A 24,137-nucleotide genomic window follows, 5' to 3' on the forward strand; every position below is an offset into this window, starting at 1 on the left:
TCGTCGTGGTCTCGCTCTAACTCCTCCATCCCCGGGGAGAACAACAAGGACGGCCAGAGCTCCGCCGCCTCCGCCAGCAACCAAAGCGGCCCAGACGGTGCACCAGTGCTAAGCCTGCAGTTGCAGAATGGACGCGAGCTGCACGAGTCATCGCCTACTCAACTGAAGTCGCCAATGATGGACATGTAAGTCGAATTTGTGTATTGAACATTTACTAGGTTGCTGTGTTAAATGTATTGCTACCTACTGAGCCCTAGTGAAAATGTTGTAACTATCCTACTGTGGGTACAATATTTTTCTCTCCGGCCTAATAGCTACTGAACTGTCACCGAACGTACATGTGATTTTTATATTCTTATCGCGATCGCTAACAAATTATTTTAGCTATCAATAAGTCATTCTAATCCACTGTGTCGTGTTATCGTATGAATCAATAATCAAGATCCGACAAGTGCCGATCTGACCACAGAATCTTATAGAGCCTGTCGCGAGAGAAAAGTTTGAACATTAAGGTTAGATTAATCCCAGTACAAGGTGGGTAATTGCATTAATTTGTATTGGGGTTCAGTGGCAATGTAAATAAAGAAAACGCAATAGCAACGCTAAATCCGCGAACCAACAAAATACATAAAAAACGAGTAGACTGAATTGGAGGTTTTCACTCTAAAACTTTTTCAACAATATTTTGAGCTTATCCAAATTTTCGTAGACAAGGACTGGATTCAACTCCCTAGGGAGCTGTTAACATATTACAACAGAAATTAAAAATAGTTTAGAGAAGGTAATATAGAAGTCTAGGCATCTACAGGGCTCAGGACCTAAGTTAGTTAGAGTTCTGATGATGAGGAAGTAACCACGAATCTGGTCGACGTATGACTCAAAAGTTAAAGTGGTTTGTAAAAAAGTATGATGATAAATCGAATGTGATGGTTTTTGAATAAAATGAAAGTATGACTAAATGTGTGATCACTGTGAATGGGGTAATACTGAAACAGGTAGAGGAATTTGTGTATCTGGGAAATATGTTTACTAAGGATGAAATGACTAAGAAGATATGGAAAGGAGGGTGAGTGCCGGGAATAGAGTGAATGGTGCACTCAAATCAACCTTGGCAGATAAATGTTTGTCGTGAGAGGAAAAATTAGCAGTTCACAATGTAGTCCTGGTGCCGATCTTGGCGTATGGGAGCGAAGTACGGATTGAAGAATGACAGGGAGAAAAGTAGGCCGAATAATGTCGAAATCTTTCAGACGAAAGTGTGGTAAAACTAGGTACAATTCTTTTTGTTTTTTTACAATAAACATTTCATTTCATTTTTTTGCACCACAACAGGCCAGGATGCCCAATTACAGTGGTGAATTACATTACAGAACAACCAGGCTTGAGAAAAATCACATTTTTAATTTTTGTGTTCTCACCGGAAATCGAACCCGGAACCTTCCGTGCGTGAGTCAAGCGTTCTACGAAATACATATTAATAGAAAAATAGTAAACCAAAAAATCCCACAAAGGCATGGCCTGTTCGTGGGTATCCAAGAAAATTTTAATGAATTTTTGCTCCTATAGTAAATAATGGACAGTTATAATATTTTTGTAAAACATAAGTAAGAAAAAATAAAATATTCTGTAAAAGATAATAAAGTTTTTTTTTTTGTATTTATAGTAATTAAAAAAGGAAATAAAAAATATTTTTAAATAACACAAAAATATTCCTTGTTATTAAAGGGCAACAAAATAAATCATAGAAAAAAGAGTTCATTCAGTTTGTATCCAGGATAGTGCATGTTTTTTAAAAGAAGGAAAATTTTGAAAGTTTGGAATCAATGAAATATTATCAGTCAAAAAATAATTAAAAATTTTTGGGCCTTTAAAATATGCATGCATATGCGGGTGAGATTCATGTAATTGAATTATTTCACCTACATACTAGGCAACGCCTGAAATAAAGGTTTCAGCTCTTTAACTTCACAAACATCAACAGATGAAAAAATTGAAGGAATAAAGATGTTCAAATATAGGCAGAATGGTGAATGTTACACGGTGTGTAAAGTGGCCACTTAAACCAGCCATTGACAGGTCATTAGCCCTGTAGATGCCTGGACTTCTATATTACCTTCTCTTAAATGTTCTTCATCTCTGTTGTAATATGTTAATATAAACAGCTCCCCAGGGAGTTGAATCCAGTCCTTGTCTACAAAAATTTGGACAAACTCAAAATATTGTTAAACGAAATATTGCTCAATTTAGTTTTGGCCCCAACACTGTGCGAGCCTCGTTTTACAATGTTGTATTTCTTCCGATTCCTTTTTTGACTTGATCTATTTGAATGGCTTGTAATTGATGCACAAATGTCAAGATCCGTACATTATGTAAGGCTGAGATAAGCATTAGCGACACAATCAAGAAGGGAACTCCGCATTGGTTTGGACCTGTAAAGCGAATGGACAGCGAAAGAGCGGCTAAAAAGATGTACACATGTTGATGGATGCAGACTTAGAAGAAGACCGAGAATACTTGGCCAAATCCACCGAACACTTGCAGATGGACATGTTAAGAGTCAAGAGTCAGAATAATTGGCGAGCGTGCATGAGAAGATGTACGAAAGTGATTTCTGTACGCAAAGATATAATGATATTGTGTTCTATCCTCTCTGCGTACACTTACGTGACGGCGTGATGATTTGTTGCTGCTTTTGTTGTTTGTCGGCCTCGTGGTGTAATGGTCAGCACGTTTGCCTACCGTGCAAGAGGTCTCGGATTCGATTTCTGACATGGGTGATATGATATGTTTATTTAAAAGAGCGTTTTCACACCAGAATATTTCATAGTTCCCGGACTGGTACCTGAAGCATAAAACTGATCATCTTGACTTCATGTAACAAAAATGATCAAGATACGCTGCGATTGGTGTGTCAATGGAGTGCCCTATGCATCATTATGTGTGGAAAGGGAATGATGAATGATGATATTGTTGTCATTTTTAAAGTAATTTATTTGTTTCAACAGAGAGGGAAACATTTTTGAGAAGGGAATATGGAAGTCTAGGCATTTACAGGGCTTATGACCTGTCATTGGCATTTGGACATAATCAAACATTGTTGAATTACTACCTGGTAAAAGAAGAAGTATCAAAATTTGAAAATTGTTTTGAGGCGTTGCCTAGTAGGTGAATTGGTTCAGCCGGATGAATCTCACCCACGTGATAAAGGTTTCAGCTCTTACTTCACAAAAATCAACAGATGGAACAGTTGAGGAAATGTGGATGTTCAAACATGGGCAGAATGGTGAATGTTACACAGTGTGTAAAGTGGCCACTCAAACCATCAAATGTCAGGTCATAAGCCCTGTAAATGCCTAGACTTCCATATTCCCTTCTCAAAAATGTTTTCCCTCTCTGTTGAAATAAATTTAATTTATATGTCTCTATTTAAAAATTTATTTATTTTTTGACTGAATTTATTTCCAGCTTCCTCAAGTTAGGAAGCGGCCCGTCGCCCAAGGCTCCTTCTCCTCAGGAGACGGCGGCGAACGGCAGATCAGAGGCCGAGGAAATAGAGCGCTCCGGCTCCTGGAGGCAAGCCATCTTCAACAGAATCACGCGGGAAGGAATCAGCGATGATTGCCTGGACGAGAGTGGTGACGAATATGCTGGTGAGAAAATTTATTGTTCTTTTATTTTGTCTATTTTTTTATTCTTTTGTACGTGTGAACTCCTAAACGGCTTAACCGATTTACGTGCGGTTTTCAGCAAAATGTAGATCTTTTCGTTGCGCGTGTTTGTAGATATTAACATTTTCAATCTAATCTGTAAAAAAAACATTGGGAGCAAAAGTATTTTTTTTATGGACCTACTAGGGTTGCATTGTACGAGAATGCGTTTGCAAAAAAATGGAAGAATGTTGTTTTTTTGTGAATAAGTTTGTTTTTGAAAGTTTTTTTTTTTTTTTAAAAAAAGAAATATTTGCGTTCTTATGATTTACCCAAATATTTAATTTTGAGGGCCATTTTCAACGAGATGTAAATAACTCACTATTATAAAATGGAATCAAGTTGGAGTAGAGTGGGATTCGAACCACGGACCTTTGGCCCGTGAGTCCGAGACACTAGCCACGGTACCACAACCCGATCAAAAAGTTTAAAAACAACATTCGTTTTTATGGATCCCAATCAGATTATTTCCCTCAATTCCTTATAATTTTTTCTCATTTATTTATTTTTACTGGATTTTTGGTAATACTAAAATAAAATAAACTGACTTTCAATACATTTTTGAGAATCGCATTAATGAATAAAGTGCACCCCTGTTGGTGAAAATACCAGAGTTTGACATTTACAAAAAGAATTCTATATTTGAAAATTAATTGTTTTGTGTTTTGGAATTCAACCATACACAAGTACCTAGGTACCTAAATCAATTAAATATTTTAATATTGATATTTTTAAATTTTGGAATTCAATCATTAACAAATACCTACTGTACCTAAGTACCTACTTATCAATGAAAATTCTTTTTCTTTTTATCCGGACAGTTTTTTGCACGCTTTCACGGCACAGTCATATTTATTTTCATTTCTTTTGGTTTCGAATAAAATATCAAGCTCGCGTCAAAACCCGGCTGGCCGTTAATGAATGACTAAATTCGCATTTGACATAAGTTGGGTGTCATAATTTTAGAAGGCTCGGGGTAAAACGTGGTCTGGCTTTTCTTCATTAAAACGTATTTCCTTATTTTCTCCCGTGATTATGGTACTATACCAGTGATTTTTGCACGGTTTTGATTTGAGCACAACGAGGCCTCTCAGCCAATCACATGAGGAGATAAAACGAAAAACTTACCCTTATTACGAATATGTAAATAGCTCAAAAAAATCCGAAATAAATAACGCGTGTGTAATAAATGACATAAACTTAAGTAAGTCACTAAGTTTATCGATAAGTCAGAATGAAACAATCACAAAGCCAAATCGGTCATTTTAATATTTTAAAAAATAAAATTAACTTGCCATTTTTATCGGAATAAAATCGACTCAACCGGCTTTTGGTCACTATATGTTTGTCTGCGTTGCGTCCTTGCAAATATATATGTAATATTGTTATAGAAAATCATGTTAGGTTTTTGTTAATTTGTTCGTTATAACTTTAAGAGTTCCCATGGTATATTTGATCCTCATTTCAAATTTAGAAAATACTTGAAGATGGACATATCAAAAGTCGGAATAATCGTTGTGCGTGCATGAGAAAATGTATGAAGGCAGAGGAAGCGAGATCTATTTTAGAGCAATGGTATTCTATTCTCTTTGCTTACCTCTACGGGGAAACGGCGTGATGGTTTATTTCTGTTTTTTTTTATCTTTTGTACTTACGAAATTATTTAACTTTTATTTTTAATGGACTCTGACTCTTAAACTAATAATAAATCGACAAAGTTCTTGAAACATGACAAATGTTTATTCTTTCTAGATCCGAGCAGTTCTAATCTGCTGCGGAGACCCTCGTCCTTCAACAATCTCCAGCAGCATCAGGAAGGAACCCGGAGAACCAGAGCCGAGCTCCGCGAACTATGGAAGAAAGCCATCAATCAAGCTGTTCTTCTAATTAGGATGGAGAAAGAAAATGCCAGGCTTAGAGGTATGAGAATTAGGCCAACACCATCTAGACTAGAGACTTGGACACTTGGAGTCTAAAAAATTGGAGATTTACAAACTTTAAATGCGTAAATGAGCTGTACATGTAGAGCGAATGGACAGCGAAAGGACGGCTAAAAAGATTTACAACGCGAATGTTGATGGATGTAGAAATAGAGGAAGACCGAAAAAGACATGGCTCAACCAAATCTAACAAATATTTAAGGATCGACACGTCAAAAGTCGGAATAATCGGCGCGCGTGCATGAAAAGATTTATAAATGTAGAAAAAGCGAGATCTGTATGCAAAGACAGAGGGATGTGGCGTCCTATCCCTTCTGCCTACGGAAACGGCGTGATGGTTTGTTGTTGTCCAGATATACTTAAAATATTTTTAGCAATATATTTAAATATTTCCAGCCCGTCAAGAGGTTTCCGCGGTGAAGAGAATAAAGCTGGAGTATGAGGACATTGGCGGATGCGCTCACGAGAACTCCAAGGTCTGGGACATGCTGACGGCCCCGAGGGAATCTAGGATCTCCACGAAAGTCGACTCGCAAATGCTCCTCCAAGCCATCAGGCATGGTACGTTCAAATCGACTCCTCACGACTATGTTTTGAATATGTCCAAACGTTTGTAAGCAGGCTTCTTCTTGTTTCGGTTGGTCACTAGTCGTTATATGTTTAATTTCAATCATTTACTGGACCCAGGATTTTACGCAGCAGTCTCCTCTCAAAGATGACCAGCATCTCAATAAACTGTGGTGCTAGTGTCCACGCCTCACGCCCGAACGATACCATAATTTTGACGATAGTTTTGTACAGGGGGACTTGGATTTGAGTATCACCTGTCTTTTATTTTTGTTGCCTGGTTTTAAACAGAGCTGGGTATGTAATGTAAGTTTTAATGGCAAGTATTTTTTTTATATTTTTACATCTGTAATGTTTCTGTTTACAGGAGTCCCAAGAGCAAAGCGTGGCGAAGTGTGGTACTTCTTGGCAGAGCAGTTTTGCCTGCGCCAACCGCCCCCAGATACCAAGCTGTTCCCCAACTATGCCACCCCCTACGAAGTTCTACTGAAGCAACTCACATCACACCAGCACGCCATACTCATCGACTTGGGTATGTTCAAAACGTATTCATTATTTCATCATTTATTTAACAATGTCGTCCAAATTTATGTAGATTTACAAATTCTGGTTGTTGAATTCAAATCATATGTTTATCATTGTCATTTGCAGTGCAATAATTACCCCGAAATATCTTTACCGCGCGTTCCAGGAAAGACTCTGGCACACATAATCTTGAGCAGAATGCAAGCTCGTGTACTGCAGATTCTGAGAGTCAACCAAATTGATTTTATATCCATAATACGCCTACGGTTGCATTTGTTGTGGAGGAGCTGCCAAGACTATTCATGATTACCTCAAGGGCGCTTTACAAAGTGATTATATAGATAAATAAATTTAATTGAAGCTTTTAAATTTGTAATTTAATTAAAACAATTTGTTTTGTTACCACGTGCAAAGGATTTATTCAAATGATTTAGAGAACATGTGGGTTTTAAGTTTTTTCCGAAACATCTCTTCACTTTCACAGCCTCGCACCTCTGCTGGGAGAACATTCATGTCGTAGGGCCTGCGACCGCAAATGCGCATTCACTGAATTTAATGCGGCTTTTGCGTAGAGATATAGTAACTTTTTCTGTCGCCGTAGACGTAGCTGATCTAAACATAAAACGTCTGTCAGCTAGTTCACCTGGAATGCATATTTCTCTTAGATATTTTGGAGCTGTGCAGTGATTTATACATAAGCCAGCAGAGTTTGTATACCACCCTCTGTGGAAAACGTAACCGGTGTAGTGGAGTGATGTGACTGAACTTAAAGATTCCGAAAATAAGCCTCGCTGCAGCATTTAATAATAATAATATCTGGCTGATTTTTATAGCTCCATTTTTGTAAAAAATCACCTCAGGGGCGCTTTACAATTATATACCTAAACTTACATTCTTACTAAACTAAAGTGAGCTATATTATATTTCCAGATTTAAAATTGAGGGTATGATAGTCTAAAGAAGTGGGATTTTAGTTGGGATTTGAACTGACTGGGACTGTCGATGATTCGTAAGTTTGAAGGCAATTGGTTCCAGGCAGAGGGGCCGGTGGCGGCAAAAGCACCATCTCCAAATCTTGTGTTTGGGGAGCGCTGAATTTCGACAAGTTTTCTTCTTCCTGAATCAAATGCTGATGTAAGAGTAGATTTTCTTTGACATGTATTTTCCCTAATGCAAAGGTCCGATTTGTATTTTGGAGCCATTTCATGAAGGGATTTGAATACTGTCCAGAAAAACTTGTATTTTTTTCTCTCTGGGCTTTTTAACCAGTGCAAATCTCGAAGATGTGAAATGTGAGAATATTTTTTTACTCCCGTAATAAGCCTTGCTGCTGCATTGAAAACAGATTGAAGTTTGTTTGTTTGATATTTTGGGAGATTTGCGTTTATTCCATTACAAGTAATCTAGACGCGAAACGACATAAGCATTTACAAGAGCTTTAGTTGCATCTATAGGAATATTTCTCCGCACAGATTTGATCTGTCGGAGATGGAAGGAACCAGCACTTACCGTTTTATTGACCTGAGAATGAAATGCAGACAGCAGGCGAGTCATTTTGTTCATTGGTAGACCTGCATAGATACCATTACGATAATCGACTTTAGACACTACAAACGCATTTACTGGTTGACGGGCGGCATCAACCGGCAAACTTTTGCATGTGCACTTAATTTGTCTCAACTGGTAGAAGCATGATAAATACATAATATTTCAAATATCTGCCTTCTGATAATATACAAAATGATAAATCCAACCGCTCATACACGCGTTTGTGTAATATTCATGTAAAAAAGTGAATTTGAACAGGAATGTTGCGTCTTATAAAACGAAATAATACGGACCAAAATGGACACCAAGTCATCGGAACAAAAGGCATAATAGTACTACACACGTGCGTTTCCAGAAACTATCTACCAGCCAGCGGGCCACATGGCGACGGTATTTACCTACTGTCTACAAAAGCTTCTCTTTGGACACCTATCTCCCTTTGTTAACCATGGAGTTGAAACCGTGTTTGATTTATTTAGTTTTTTATTGCTTACTTCTTGGCATGAACACTTGACCAATTTACTACTATACTCTATTTTTTATAAATTTATTGATATTGTTTTAACTTTGCTGGAATTCCTCTCGTCCATGCGCTTTGTAGCTGCACGATGATTGGTTATCTAGCTTTAATATATCAACTTTAAAATACCAAAATTTTGTAAACGGGGTCTAGAATTCCAATCGTCCATGCGCTTAGTAGCTGCAAGGCGTGTTGTAATCTTACTCCTTTTTATTATTCATATTATTATTATTTTTTAATACACTAAATTTATTTGTCGATTTTTAAAATGTGTAAATGGGGGCTAAATTTCTAACTGTCTATGCGCTCTGTAGCTGCAAGACGTCCTGTAATCTAGCTCCTATCTGTTATAATTTTTGATTGATCTTAATTGAAAACGAGGAACTAGAATCCCAACCGTCCATGCGCTCTGTAGCTGCAAGACGTACTGGGATATTTATTAATTGTACAGCGCCCTTGAGGTGATTTTCACAAAAATGGCGCTATATAAATTATCCAACTATATTTATATACATGAGCATAAGACTCCCAGTAGTTTAACGGAGGATGAGCGGTACTCCTTACATCGGGTAGTGCCGTATCCTGAATCAAATTTTGTCGTCTGGCTGAAGCCACCCATAGTTGTTCATAAATCAAGTACATCAGCCAATATTGAGAAACATATTTAGTCCGTTTACAAATATTTGTTTTTTCAAACCACTGAACTTCCCCGTTGTCCTGTCTTTAAAAACAAATGTAATTAATAGACTCAAATCAGTGTTCGAAAAAACGAGTATTATCAACCATATGGCGAGCATTCTGGAACGTGCATTTGTGTAACATGAAAACTCAATACATCACTACGTATGTATATATTTGCAGGACGGACATTCCCAAGTCATACATACTTCTCCTCGCCACTGGGTCCAGGCCAGTTGGCCCTGTTCAACTTGCTGAAGGCCTACTCCTTGCTGGACCCCGAGGTCGGCTACTGCCAGGGCCTGAGCTTCGTGGCCGGAGTGCTCTTGCTTCATGTGAGTTAAACCGTTCAATCCTATTATGAGTGTTACTTACCCTGACCTTTCGAGAAGGTGTCGATGTCATTTTAAGTTGGCTAAGAGTTTTATATATATATTGAGAGCACTGGCGGCTCCTGACCGAAAACATAGGCAGTACATTTCTTTACATTTTGTCAATTTATATATTAAGTTCATTAATAGTATAACAATATGACAGATCTGACGTGATAAACGGGCAATAGTATGACAGATGACAGCCCGCGCATCGGAACCAGGAACGCTAAATTCGCCCAACATTATACGCACGTTATAGGATACTAAAGACACTAAATTCGTACTAATATCATGTCATTGCGCGTGTTTAAAGTTACTTCATTGCAAACGAACTTCAAACTTCAAATCTGCGCATGCGTTGGCAATGCCTGGAGTATGTATATTATCTTCCCTCTAATGCACGATTCACCGGTACAAAGCGTTGTCTATCTCGCTCAAATGACGATCTTAGGAGAAATTACATATTTCATACAAATTCAGGGTAAAGAATTGTGCAAAACAGAACATGCACGGGACGATTGCGCATGCGTAGACAAAATGATAAAATCGTCCGCTAGAGTCGATTTCGCTAGATCTTTTGGCGCTAGTATTGAATATTATGATGTTTACGAATATAATATTGCAACGAATCCCTGTTTCTTTGAACCTATAACATATTTTTACTATCAATAAAATTACTAATTTATTTCCACATATTTTTACTTGGCAGTGCACTGCACTTATGCACATACTAAAGAACCGCATCTGATTGAGAGCCATGTGTTTAGTAGCCTTACGTGTCACGTACAAGGCTAAGGTACTCGGAAAAAATCATTTTTGCTTGTCTTGACAATGGGATGTTCGATCACTGATTTTAGTTTATTACCTTTATGCGTCCAATCACAATTGTTGCAAAGTTCAAGAACAATAGCGCGTGATAATTACTTTTAACGACAGTGTGGATATTTATTAAGGATAATCCATCTTTTCCGTATTCTGCTTCAAGATTATGGCATTGTAAACTGAAAAGTGGGCACTGAAACAACGGATGTTCGATACTCTGTGAAGAAATATCATCGCATGGACAATAGTCATCACTCTTCAATTTAAACCTATATAGGTTACTTCTCATAGCTCCGTGTCCGGTAAAAATTTGGGCCGTTCCAAAAGTACTTTGGTGATGACGAAGTTTGCCGCATCATCCAGCGTTGGGAAAAACATTTTAGTCATTTTACCTGTAGAAGAAGCGCGGTAATGATCCTCCCAACGCAGCTGCATATTTTGATTTATACAGCGTTTAGAAAAGCTTCGGTAAAGTCTGAGAAGAAAGTTAGCTAAGAGTTGTGTACGCTTCGCGGTGCTTGCTTGAAATGCCAAGTATACACGACACTCACCGTGCATATAGTAGAGCTGTAGATAGGGGTGGCTCTGCAGCCGCTACTTCCGCTATCTCGGATGAGATGGACTTCTCTGGCTGGGTCGGCGGTGGTATCCTCCAAAAGGACAGGCGGCGGAGTCGAAGGCGGAGAGAGCGTACTTCAAATAAAAACACGCTTCGTCTTGATTTATACACACTTTATTCATTTAAAAAACTATTTGTACCGTGTCGCGGTCGGACACGGTACGAGACAGCATATGTAAGCCGCAGGAGAGAGTGTGAGGGGTCGGGCTGTCCCGGATTAACTCATTTTATTTATTTATTTATTTATTAACCATGTATACAATTTATATGGTTTAAATATTACAATAAAAGAATAGTTTAAAACATTTTTTAAAAACGAAAGAAGCATTGACAAACATAAGGGACATCGAGACAAGATCTGGACTATTTATTTAGTGCTCGTTTAAATCGTTTTAAACTTAAACCAAAAAAGTCCAGATCTTGTCTTGAGTTAACAATACGACAAAGGCGGGTCATTGGAGAATTTAGGCCATAGTTTGTTCTATGCTGATCGATGAACAGTACTTCATTGTTTCTCAATCTACGAGTCGGAATATTGAATTTTACTTGTTCCAGTAATGATGGAACATCGATCATACCATTTAGTATGCCGAACATATATATGGAGTCAATATTAGTTCTACGTTTTTGTAGACTAGAAATATTTAACATTGACTCTATTTCAGCATAAGAATAATTATCTCTCTCTAGTCTGAGCATCCACGCTATTTTTCGTAGCAAGCGATGTTGGACTGATTCAATTTGATTTATGCGATTGACATAGAATGGAGACCAGACCACTATTCTAGGAGGCATATTCTAGAAGAGGGCGAACAGTTGAGCAATAAAGAGTTTTGATTGTACGGACATGAGTAAAATCAGAGGATATTCTGTTAATGAAGCCGAGTAATTTCAGTGATTTATTTACTGTATTTTATCTATTTATTTTGTTTCCTCAATCTATTTAAGAAACGGAATAACTCTGTTGGTATAGAGTAAACATTTGAATTGAGTGTGTAGGCATAATTTCCGTGTCTCAATTGACGCAAAAATAACAAGGGGAAAGATCCTACACACTTGGCAAAAAGATAATAAAACTTTTAGTGCAATCTGTGAGAGATTTTAAAAGCTCATCATTTTGGAATATCGAGGACTCGCATACGAACATTGCCTTTTATAAACATATATATGGATTTTTTTTAAACCTTTTATAAACATATATATATGGAAGTATTGATTTTACGTAAACATTTGTTTTCTCGTTAGTTGGATGAAGCGGAAGCCTTCTTGATGCTGAGGCACCTGATGTTCCGGAGAGGACTACGGAAGCAGTACCTTCCTGATATGGTAGCACTTCAAATCCAGGTTAGTTACCCCCCCCTCCCATTATATTTTATTATTTAGGAGAGGCAGTAGGCTAGTGAGCACACGTGGGTTAGGTATTTTAAATACAATGCACAAAAACATGTTTTTTGGAGGTAAACGTGTCAACAATACCTCAAGCGACGCGACGTCTGTCCAGTTTCAATGTTTGTCTCGTAACAAAATTTTTATGACTAAGTTTGAATTTGACAGAAAATAATTATTCATTCGGTTCACTCCATACAAATTTGCATGAAATCTCACCCGGAAAAATCAATGAAAATTAATAATTCAAGAATGTTTTGAGTGTGTCCAAATTTTTGCAGACAGGCTGGATTTCCTCCCTAAGGAGTTATTCAGATCTGAATTTGTTGCAACAGAGAGGGAAAACATTTTTGAGAAGGGAATATGGCAATCTAGGCATTAACAGGGCTTACAAACTGTCATTGGCTGGTACTTATACAAATCTACAAATCCTGGCTGGCACATTTATTGTTATTAAACTAAGTAATTCTGCACAGTCAACTATTCCTGTCGTAATTTTGTGAAGCAGTAGTCGGTCCGCACACACTCTGCGGTATTGTAGAGAAGTGATTCTATGGTAGGTGGAGGCAGCGAGAGTTGATACTTAAGAAATACCTGTTTAGTATTTTAAGTACTTTATAAATTTGTTCCGATTGTTTTCTATTCTTGGCATACTGAGGATTCCATATCTGAGATGCATATTCCAAATGGCTTCTAACAAACGTATTATATAATGAAATTAGGGCCTTTGGATTATTTAAGTGTTTACTCATTCGAATTATGAAACCTAACATTCTCAATGCTTTGGAGGTAATTTTATTGATATGAGATTAAAAAGTAGTTTAGAGTCTAGAACAATCCCAAGATCTTTAATTTCTTGCTTTCTCATTAGTACATTATTAGACTTGTTTGCATCAAAAAAAAATGTATTTACTCAGGTGTCCCACAAGGATCCAACCTGGGCCCATTGCTGTTCTCTATTTTTATCAATGATATTTAAAAAGTTGTAGTCAATTCGCGTTTTTATTATTCGTGGTCGACTTGAAGCTAGTTTTGAGAGATAAAACTCTGGATGATTTTCGTACTCTCCTGGTGGGCATAATAAACGTATCTGAATGGGGAAGACGAAATAAAATATTGTTCAATATTTCAAAATGCTCAGTTATGTCTTTCGCCAGGGCCCACAAAACGCTTTTTTCCGCTACAGAATGAATCACCAGAATCTTATGCGGAATTCGAAGGTTAAAGATCTAGGCATCACTTTTGTGAGTTCCCTGACATTTCATGATCAGATCGAAACAGTTTGCAGTAGTTAGTTGAAGATGTTAGGATTCTTCTTGCGTACTCCCAGGGTTTTTTGGGAGTACACGAGTACTGAGAATTCTTTATAACTCGTCGGTGCGAAGTAGACTCGAGAGTGGCTCGATGATTTGGGGACCGTGTGAGTTGAAGTACTCTCTTATGGTGGAGACGGTTAAGAATAAATTTCTTCGGTTTCTCTACACGAGGGAGTGCGGATATTATCCGTGGCTTTATCCCACTGAGTTCCTCCAGGGTACGCTCGGCTACAGCAGTTTGAAGACCAGAAGAATGTGTATTTAACTACGCACTTATTTCGATTGCTGCGCGGTATTATTGACAACCCTGAAATTATGCGGAGCATTGGCTTTTATGTTCCGGATAATTACCTAAGACAGCGTCAGCATAGACTGCTTCACATCCCAATATACAGGATCAACCTGCCAATGGTTATGCCTGTTGGAAGGTCTATCTCTATGTTGAACAATATTACTTTTGACATTAACATTTTTTACGTCTCTGATTGAGTTTTTCGTTACAAGATTCGCTTACTTTTTTAACATATTATTCTCTGGATATTATTTATACTTGTGTGTTATTTTTATATATACTTAATTTTACCTAACTATTTTAATTATGTCTATATGTGTGAATTAAGATATTCCATTTTGTAATATTTATATATATGAATAAATAAAATTGACATTAAAATTATTGTTTAGTTTGTAATCAAAAATTAAGATTTTTTCCTTATGAATGTAACACAAACACTTTTATCAATATTCAAAAACAGTTTATATGGTGATATGTTTGTTGTTAAAGTATTATACCGACATACAGGGTGTTCTTTAAACCCTGTCATATCTGAAACGACGATGATCAGTATGAGCAAGAAGACATATTGGCAAATAAAATAAAAAATTAGAACGAATAAAATTTACAAAAATAAAATATTTAAAAAAAACAAATTGTTGTTTACTTCTGCAAGGGAGAAGCGAGGAGAGGGGAGAGGGGAGTTTGATACATCGTCAACCACATGGCCACGCCCCCTCGCTTATCCCCTGCAAAAGTAAGCAACCATTTGTTTTTTTAAATATTTTATTTTTTAAAAAATCTGCGTTCTAAATATTTTTTTAAATATGCTAATATGTCTTCTTGCCCATACTGATCATCGTGGTTTCGGATGTGACAGGGTTTAAAGAACACCCTGTATATTCGCCCCAACTTGACACAGAACTTTGGTTCCATGGAGTTGGGATTTGTGTCCCAATTAATGTCACAAAGGTTGTGAAAAAAATAAACAAATAAATTGATTGTGTAAATTTCCAGCTGTACCAATTATCCCGCCTCGTGAAGGACCATCTTCCGGACTTGTATGACAAGTTTGATCAGTATGACATATCCCCCACTCTGTACGCCGCCCCGTGGATCCTGACTATATTTACCTCGCAGTTCCCCCTGGGCTTTGTCACCAGAGTTTTTGGTAAGTTTCACAATATGCGGAAATATTACGTACTACTAATGCCGATAAAAATACATGAAAAGGATTTGGAATAATTAATTGTATTTTCAAAATCAATATGGATATTGCGGAGAAATGGTTTCAAACATGAATGTGAAAAAGAAATTCAATGAAAATACGTTCGTAGAAAAACGCGACATGTTTGGCCTTGGTGTGACATCAAGATTCGTGAAATTGTTCTACTCAAATTTCAACGATAGGAACAGATGTACATGAATCGCGACGTATTAGGGGCGTGGCTAAAGCTAGGGTTTCCTAGGACAGCGGTGCCCGTATTTTAACGGCCGTAGTGAACGGTGATGCAGTGGACAGCCGTCGTAACGGTGACTAGAGTGTGGTTTTCTAGGAAAACGGTGTTATCAACACCATTTAACACCGTTTTCCTAAGAAACCACTCTCTAGTCGACGTTACGACGGCTGTCTACTGCATCACCGTTCACTACGGCCGTTAAAATACGGGCACCGCTGTCCTAGGAAACCCTAGCTTTATGGAATCGGCGCTTTTGCGGGAATTCAAAATTACAAATTTAAAAGTAAGCAAATTATTTTTTTACTGGACAGTATTTTATGGACCTTTATTACTTTAAAAATTTAATTTAAAAAAGGTGATATTTCGCTATTACACATTAGCATAGTTTCATCAAAATCATTTTTCTCATTTAGGAAAAGATGACCAAAGCCTAACCGCGGCTCGCGAGCCGCATGTTGCTCTTTAGCCACTTGAGTGCGGCTCACATAACACAAGTTTCATCTTCGCTTATTTTGCCAACGGGTCCTAATTTATTTATTTATATAAACGCCCAATAGACATTTTTAAGAACATATTTATGCGTAGACAATTATTAGAAAGTAAAATAGAAAGACACAATGGTATGTAGTAGACTCGGTGGTGGTGAAAGCGGGAGAGAGGTTTATAACTGAATTTGATTTAGTGATTGTTTGTTTGAGACCGGTATGTTTGTTGGCAGACCTGAGAATTCTGGGCATAGGGGAATGGAAACCATAGTTAGTTCTATGGTTATCGGTATGAAAGTAATTTTTGTCCGAGGTTTCTAGTTGGGATATTTAATTTTATTGAGCTCAGTAGTTCAGGCGCATCAAATAGTGAGTTGAGAATTTTAAATAGGACTAGAAGGTCGGATTTATTTCGACCGTCTTGAAGAGAAGATATATTTAAGCTAGCTTTTAACTCATTATACGTATATAGGTCTCTGGATAAGCCCAACCTCCAGTCCATCCTTCTTAAAAATCGACTTTGAACTGATTCAATATTTTTGATGTGAACATCATAATATGGAGACCAGATAACAGAGGAATACTCTAGGTGCGGGCGAACTAGGGAACAGAAGAGATCTTTAAGGGTATTGATATTTTTGAAGTCAGCTGTGCTTCTGTTAATAAATCCAAGAAGTTTTAAGGATTTATTGATAACATGTTCAATATGAATTGTAAAAGATAGTTTAGTGTCAAGTACAATACCCAAATCTCGTATACTAGACACAGATGATAATATATCATCGTTCAGTGAGTAGTCGTATATGATTGCATGAAGAACTTTTAGGATAATTGCCGCTGAATGATCAAACACACGTATATTTGAAACGCCGTCATTAATTCTCATTTCCTAACAGCGAGGTATTTATAACTCGTTGAAAATGGCCTCAAAAATTTAAATGTTTGCGTTAATCATAAAAATAAAAATTGAAAATAAAAAAGGCATTCTACCCTCTCTGCCTACCCCTAATGGGAAACAGAGCGATGGTTTGTTTGTTTGTTTTTTAAACATAAACGTTCCAATGTGGGTGGTGAACTGTAGCATCCTTAATTGTCTTTTAGACCTGCTCTTTCTGGAATCTTCCGAAGTGATCTTCCGCGTGGCTTTCGCCCTTCTGGAGATACACAAAGACGGCCTGATGCTGTGCGACTCCTTCGAGGAGATCATGGAGTACCTCAAGCACAAGATTCCCAACATCGACAAGGTCATGCTGGACAAAGTCATCAAATTCGTGAGTCTTATTTATTTGATGTTATTTCATTTTACCGATAAACTCTGCCCTGAGCCCTTATTTCTCCAGGGCCTCGATTATGATGGGAAGATAAAGACGTCATACCTTCACCTTGACGGTATAGTTAAAGATAAAATTCTCCCGATCGACTACAAAGATACACTACCGATACCACTACCATCAAGTTTTGATGCAAGTACATCGATTTGTACCGACGGGTTCTAGAACTTCTCGATACGTTTATCAACGCATTGAAAGTGACAAAAAATGTTCCACCGAGCAATAATTCATTTCATTATGATTTATTTAAATATTAAAACGTTCTGAAGTTGGCAGTTTTCTTCTTAGAAGCCTATTAAAAATATGAGAGAGAAATAAGTAAATTTTGAAGTTGAATTAAATTCTGACGTAACTGTCAGTTGAGAAAACGAGCGCCTAGATGCAAGAAACAATGTCGCTAGATTCTGTCCTACTAATAAATAAGAGTATCTATAGTCCTTAAAATATAGCTTGATTAGATTGACAGCTGTCCAACTAATTTCATTAGTGATGGGAAATTAATGATCACTGATCAAATCGATTTTATCAGTTATTTCATGCAATCGTAAAACTCTGTTTCCGAAAATTTATATAAAAAACGCAAAAAAAAGTCTATTATAGTGTGTTAAACACAATTATTTACCAAAAAATTAGACATTTATACTTTTTTCATTAACAACATCAAATGAATTATTTTTTTATTCGATCAATTTGTCCCATCTCTAACGTTTTTGCAAAATGATGTAACCTTGTAAGAACGTCGTTAATAATTAGGTTTATTTTAGTTTTCTTTTAGTTTTAAAGCTAATTTTATATTTTAATGTTGATTTATGTTTCAAGCGTTGTATTAAAAAAAAAAAAATTAACACGCCAGATACAAATGATTTTTCGTTTGTCAGTATAAATAACTCCTTTGACGTTACTACAAAGTTATGTCGTCACTTTTTCTGACAACTGTCATTCCAATCATGTTACATTTTAAGGACTATAGGCGTTCGAAAGTTGCCACTGTAAAAAAATAATTTGATTGTTACATTTTTTCCATCTGTTTCACTATCTTTCTGAGAGAACGTATCGAGAGCCGGCTTTGTAATCGCTACGTAATACCTCAGTAGATAAATACAGACGATCGTTAGCATATCGTCTTGGCAATGTTCAGGCGAGCATTTTTTGCTTGGATTGGGATTTGATTTATTTATTAGGTGACTGTTGTAATTGGCTTAGGCCGTATATATAATAAATAAAATTGAAATAAAGTTACCACAGGATCACTGCCGGCTCCTTCATCGATAGTCAATATATAATTCTTTCAGGCCTTCACTCTGGATCTGAGCCGCCAGTTGAATGAATACCACGTGGAGTACAACGTGCTACAGGAGGAAATGGCGGCCATTGCTCCCAAGATGGCCGCGCTCACACGCGTGGAAGCCGACAACAAAAAACTACTCAAACAGAACAAGCAGTTGACCGAACAGCTAGAGGTTAGAATACTTTCCTGTCAAGTAAATCTTATTATTTAGCTTTGCGTGTGAAATTGATCAGAACCCTGGACTCATATTTGTAAATACCCGAATCGTTATCGGTTTGGGATGTTTTGGAATCCACCGGAAGTGGCTTTGTAAATAGCGGACGTGTCAGGTGGTGATACTTGGTGTCATCCACCCCAGAAATAATTATTTTATCAGACATTTATGGCGTAGCCGAGATACTACAATGAAAAGGAGCATATTTGTGTTGAAGACGTTAGCGGGCGTCACTCAGGGGCGATTTAGTGGCGGTTCGAAATTCAACAGTGCCAATTTATAACAAACACCTGATTTAAAAATATACACGAGACGTATTTCTGAATGATCTCGAAGCATCCCAAACGAATGCATTGGGTATTTATATCAATACCCTTAAAACTCTCTTATGTTCCCTAGTTCGCCCGCACCTAGAGTATTCCTCTGTTATCTGGTCTCCATATTATGATGTTCACATCAAGAATATTGAATCAGTTCAATATCAATTTTTGAGAAATACAGACTGGAGGTTAGGCTTATCCAGATACCAATATGCGTATAATGTATTAGAATCTACCTTAAATATATCTTCTCTTCAAGACCGTCGAAATAAATCCGACCTTCTAGTCCTATTTAAAATTCTCAACTCACTCTTTGATGCGCCTGAACTACTGAGCTCAGTAAAATTAAATATCCCAACTAGAAACCTCAGACAAAAATTACTTTCATACCGATAACCATAGAACTAACTATGGTTTCCATTCCCCTATGCCCAGAATTCTCAGGTCTGCCAACAAACGTACCAGTCTTAATTTCTTTGATAACAAGTTGCCTTTTTTTAAACGATCACTGAATCAAATTTAATTATAAACACCTCTCTCCCGCTTCCACTCCCACCGAGTCTACTATATACTATTGAGTCTCTCTACTTTTTTAAAAATAATTTTCTGTGTATAAATATGTCCTTAAAAATGCCCATTGGGCGTATATGTAGGATTAAGGTATTGAGGGTTTGGTTGGAGTTCCTACCCCAGTTAGTGATTGACAGAGAAGACACGAGGTTGCTGTTTGATGCATATTTATTACATGGCGAATAAATAATAAATTATGTCGGGCGAGTTTTAAAGAGACTGCACTTGAACTACATGCTGGAACTGAATGACGTTATCGAACTGATCTGACGTGAACTGAACTTGTTGGGCCGACTAACTGAACGGGCTGACTGATGTTGGCTAAGTCCTGTGGTCTCTTTATAGACCATATTCCTTTGTGGTTCATTTTTTCATGGTAGGGACGATGTGAATGTACTGCAGGGCGACGATCCCGTCTTTATGTGCAATGTTGTTAGAGTTGCAAAATAAGTTGTATTGGATTCAATATAAAATGATGATATTGCATCGTCAGTCATTTGTCTACTTCGGGGGAAGTAATTTAACACGTGTGTGTCATCGACTATGGACTATGGGCCCTACATATATATAAATAAATAAACATAAATTTAGGAATTCATTCAAAAGTATTTTTCGTTCATTATCTTCTCGATGGCCAAAATGTTTTTTTTTTTAATAATAGATTAAATCACATGGTCATATTGTTTAGCACCTTTCCTGAGGTCTTAGGTTTGATTCCCGGCAAGATCAATGATGTAGTTTTTTCCATGATAGTTTCTGGAGTGATGCTTAAAGCTCGTACTCGAAAAGGTTTGCTTTTGAGCTGACAAACCAAACCCAGACAACCGACAGCCCCAATAAGCCCAAAGCACTATTGTGGGTTACTCCTCGAAACGAACTTAAGTTGAAGGCCCGGAAGCAGAACATAATGAACATATTTTTAGCACCTGGTCAGCTCCGTGCAAAGGAACCAATAAAAGAGTAATCGCAAAGGTTCGCTTTCGAGCTAATGAAACTTGCTTAAAATCAAGTGAGGGTCATTTCACTGGAGCCCTTACAGGGCACTGCAGATTGGATGAACACCAACACCAACACAAAATTCTACATGTAGTTTCTGCAGTGCAGATGACGAAACACAAACCACCCATCACAATAAATCTACCTAGATTGCAGTCACTCCAGTCGCAAGAATAAGATGCTTAAAGCTTAAAACAGACCATCTTAAATTCATGTTTTTTGCAAATGATCGCTGATACGCTGTGAATGGAGTTTCTATAGAATGTGTAAAGCGCCATAAAGCTAGGGTTTCCTAGGACAGCGGTGCCCGTATTTTAACGGCCGTAGTGAACGGTGATGCAGTGGACAGCCGTCGTAAAGGTGATTAGAGAGTGGTTTCCTAGGAAAACGGAGTTAAATGGTGTTGATAACAAATGGTGTTGAGTTAAATGGTGTTGATAACACCGTTTTCCTAGAAAACCACACTCTAGTCACCTTTACGACGGCTGTCCACTGCATCACCGTTCACTACGGCCGTTAAAATACGGGCACCGCTGTCCTAGGAAACCCTAGCTTAAGATAATGCTAATAATGTTGTTTATTAATGGTATAATTTCATTAACATGCAATTGAGGTGATAACTATTTGAATTTGGAATTTCAATACGTTATTATGTTGTTTTATATGATCGTACTTTTTTTTTCAGGATGCGATGTCCAAAATGGTAACTTTCCAAGCGTCGCAGAGCAAAATAGAAAACCAGGTGAAGTCCCTCGAGCAAACGGTCGCCACCCTGGCCCGGCACATCGGCACGACGCACGACAAGAAAAAGGACAACGAGCTGCCGAACGACATTCGCCGACTCTGCCAGCAGGTCCAACAGAACGACAGGAAGACGCTCGGGGTGCTGGGACAAAAACTCGGACAAAACTTCGCCAGCAAATTCGCCATGACCGATCTCAACAGCGGAGTGTCCGAAGAGTCGGGCTCGGACCCCGACGACAAGAACGGCATAAACAAATCTGATAAAAAACAGAGCATACTCAAAACAGGATTAAGCTCTCCGAACCTTTTCAACAAGAAAGACGATGCCCAAAAAGTCGTGAAGATGGACCCTGAACTGCTTAAAAAACGGCAGTATCTATCCATGAAGAAATCGTACTCGTGCAACGCTGGGTTGATGACCGGAAAAGATGTCAAAGACAGTAAGGAATCAATCACAAGCAAGATATCTTCGAATCTTAAAGGTTACCCTCTTAGAGTCCTGGACGAAGATTCAGAATACCACGACGTTTCGTTGAAACCAAAGACGGAAGTTAACAAGAATCTAGAAATGCTGAGGAGCAGTAATCTAAGTGACGCTTCGAGCATCGCAAGCAGCATATCCTCGAGCGGTCGCAGCTACCATGGTGAAAGTTTGATGCAAAACATGGACAGCCCGCGTTCGAAAGGATCTGGGTTCTTCGCGCACTCCCACGAACAGATCCGTCAAGAAAAACTCCAAGCCGAACAGTTGAAGAGAGATTTCGACGACAATTTGAAACGGCTCGACGCGCGCCTATCGCCGAGTGCATCGTACCTAGATAAGTCGCTGAGTTCGCCCGTCACTCGATCTTTCGTCAGCTCGTCGGAGGTCACCAAGAAACTAACGGAAAACATTGTTAAAAAAGATCCATTCGACTACGAAAACAAGATTATTAAATCAAACACGGACAGTGGCTTAGGAACGCCTCTATCACCGAGCGACAAAACGCTTCTTTCGCCCAATAGTCCCGACTGTAAGTCTTCGAACGCGGAAGACCACGATATGATTGTCAACCACCCTTTGATCGGGTGTGACATGGACATCAAATTCGACGTGCACGCGTCAAAACTGAAAAGCATACGGCCGCTAAAAGCCATATCTGTCGGCTCGAGAGCTTCTTCCGACAACGCCAGCTCAAGAAATTAATAATCCAATTGTATTTTGATATTTTTAGCGTTTATTATTATTGGAGCCTTGTAGTGATATGTTCATAGGTATATTAAAGGGAAATTGTTAAAAATTAATGCAATGCATAGTATGTTGACATTTAGTAAATTAGTTTAAGTAAATTCTAAATAAATGTATGTTTATCTTTTTTAACACGTTCTGGACAAATCAAAAGTATTGCAATACTTTTATGAATCTCTTAGTAAGAAAAAGCACTTTATTCATATATGCTTGAGTACAAGAGTGGGCCAATTTTACATTAATAAGTTGATCCGAATTCTAAACTAAAATTCTTGCCATTGGTTCGGTAGATTTCTACACATTTTGCTGAGTTTACTATCACCATTCTGAGTTTAATATTCCCTAGGGTAATAGTTCTCCGGCTCTACATACGACAAACAGAATGACGATTGCGATACAGTACAAACTACTGTGCATAAACACGTCTAAAAAACACTCTAAAGATGGCTCCTGCCACGTCATTTGTCTTTCTACACAATGGACGATGAAACTGTGACAGCATGCGCGCTATGCATTTTTAGTATAGCTAATTATATCAATGTCATACAACAAAATATACGTCATTTAAAAATGACGCGTGCGTTTTGTGTGAGCGCTCGGTGCGTACTGCGACCGCGCGATTATGTGGCCAGCCACTCGCGCTCATATTGCCGGTCCTTTGACAGCTCCGCCTAATGTCAGCCGGAATAAAGCCGAGTTCTCCGTCGTACTCTTGTCGCACTGACTCCGGAACGAGAGGTGGTCGGTTTATCCATTTGAAAACAAAAATATCATGTAATTCGGGCTTTAAGCGTCGTGGCACAGGACTGTCTGCTGCGGATGCTGGCGAACTACTGAACAAGCCCCGCCTTCTTGCGCGTGGCAAGAGATATTCGTCTGCAGCTCAATCACAAATAACTATCGACGTGCTTAAAAACATGCTAAGCATTTGAGCGATTACAATGAACAATAATTAACATGCTTAAGTTATCGTAGTCATAAGTCAACGCGTGTGTAATCTCTAAGTCAACGCTCGTGTTGGTTTGTTTTTTGTTTTCCTCGTAAATAAGTACAGCTAATTGGCGAAAAAACGGCGTTTACTAAAAAATATAATTCAATAAATTGCATTTGTAAAATAGTAAGGAGTATCTAATACAAAAAAGTGAAAATTAAATTACAATTAATATGGTGACTGCTTTTCTTGACATTTGGCTTGCCAACCGCCACGCCGGCTAAATGCAATGAA

General features: G+C 37.9%; 1 protein-coding gene across 1 annotated transcript; it reads left to right on the forward strand.

Moving 5' to 3' along the window:
- The first annotated feature begins 7 nt into the window (after positions 1-7).
- On the forward strand, positions 8-23,680 carry LOC148273501 (TBC1 domain family member 1-like). Its single transcript, XM_088238619.1, has 11 exons — positions 8-185; positions 3,466-3,650; positions 5,460-5,627; positions 6,044-6,208; positions 6,582-6,746; positions 9,669-9,820; positions 12,546-12,644; positions 15,294-15,447; positions 17,323-17,492; positions 18,845-19,012; positions 21,626-23,680. Exons 1-11 carry the CDS (start codon positions 175-177, stop codon positions 22,868-22,870), a joined length of 2,682 nt encoding a protein of 893 aa, XP_088094745.1. The 5' UTR covers positions 8-174; the 3' UTR covers positions 22,871-23,680.
- The last annotated feature ends 457 nt before the right edge of the window (positions 23,681-24,137 follow it).

The sequence above is a fragment of the Micrasema longulum genome, unplaced genomic scaffold (genome assembly GCF_059751315.1).
Source record: "Micrasema longulum isolate JH-2025_06_02 unplaced genomic scaffold, ASM5975131v1 h1tg001932l, whole genome shotgun sequence".
Classification (NCBI taxonomy): Eukaryota; Metazoa; Arthropoda; class Insecta; order Trichoptera; family Brachycentridae; genus Micrasema; species Micrasema longulum.

Coding starts and splice junctions, on each gene's coding strand:
- LOC148273501 (XM_088238619.1), top strand. Junction 12,645..15,293: donor TGGTAGCACTTCAAATCCAG/GTTAGTTACCCC, acceptor GTAAATTTCCAG/CTGTACCAATTATCCCGCCT. Junction 17,493..18,844: donor TGGACAAAGTCATCAAATTC/GTGAGTCTTATT, acceptor TAATTCTTTCAG/GCCTTCACTCTGGATCTGAG.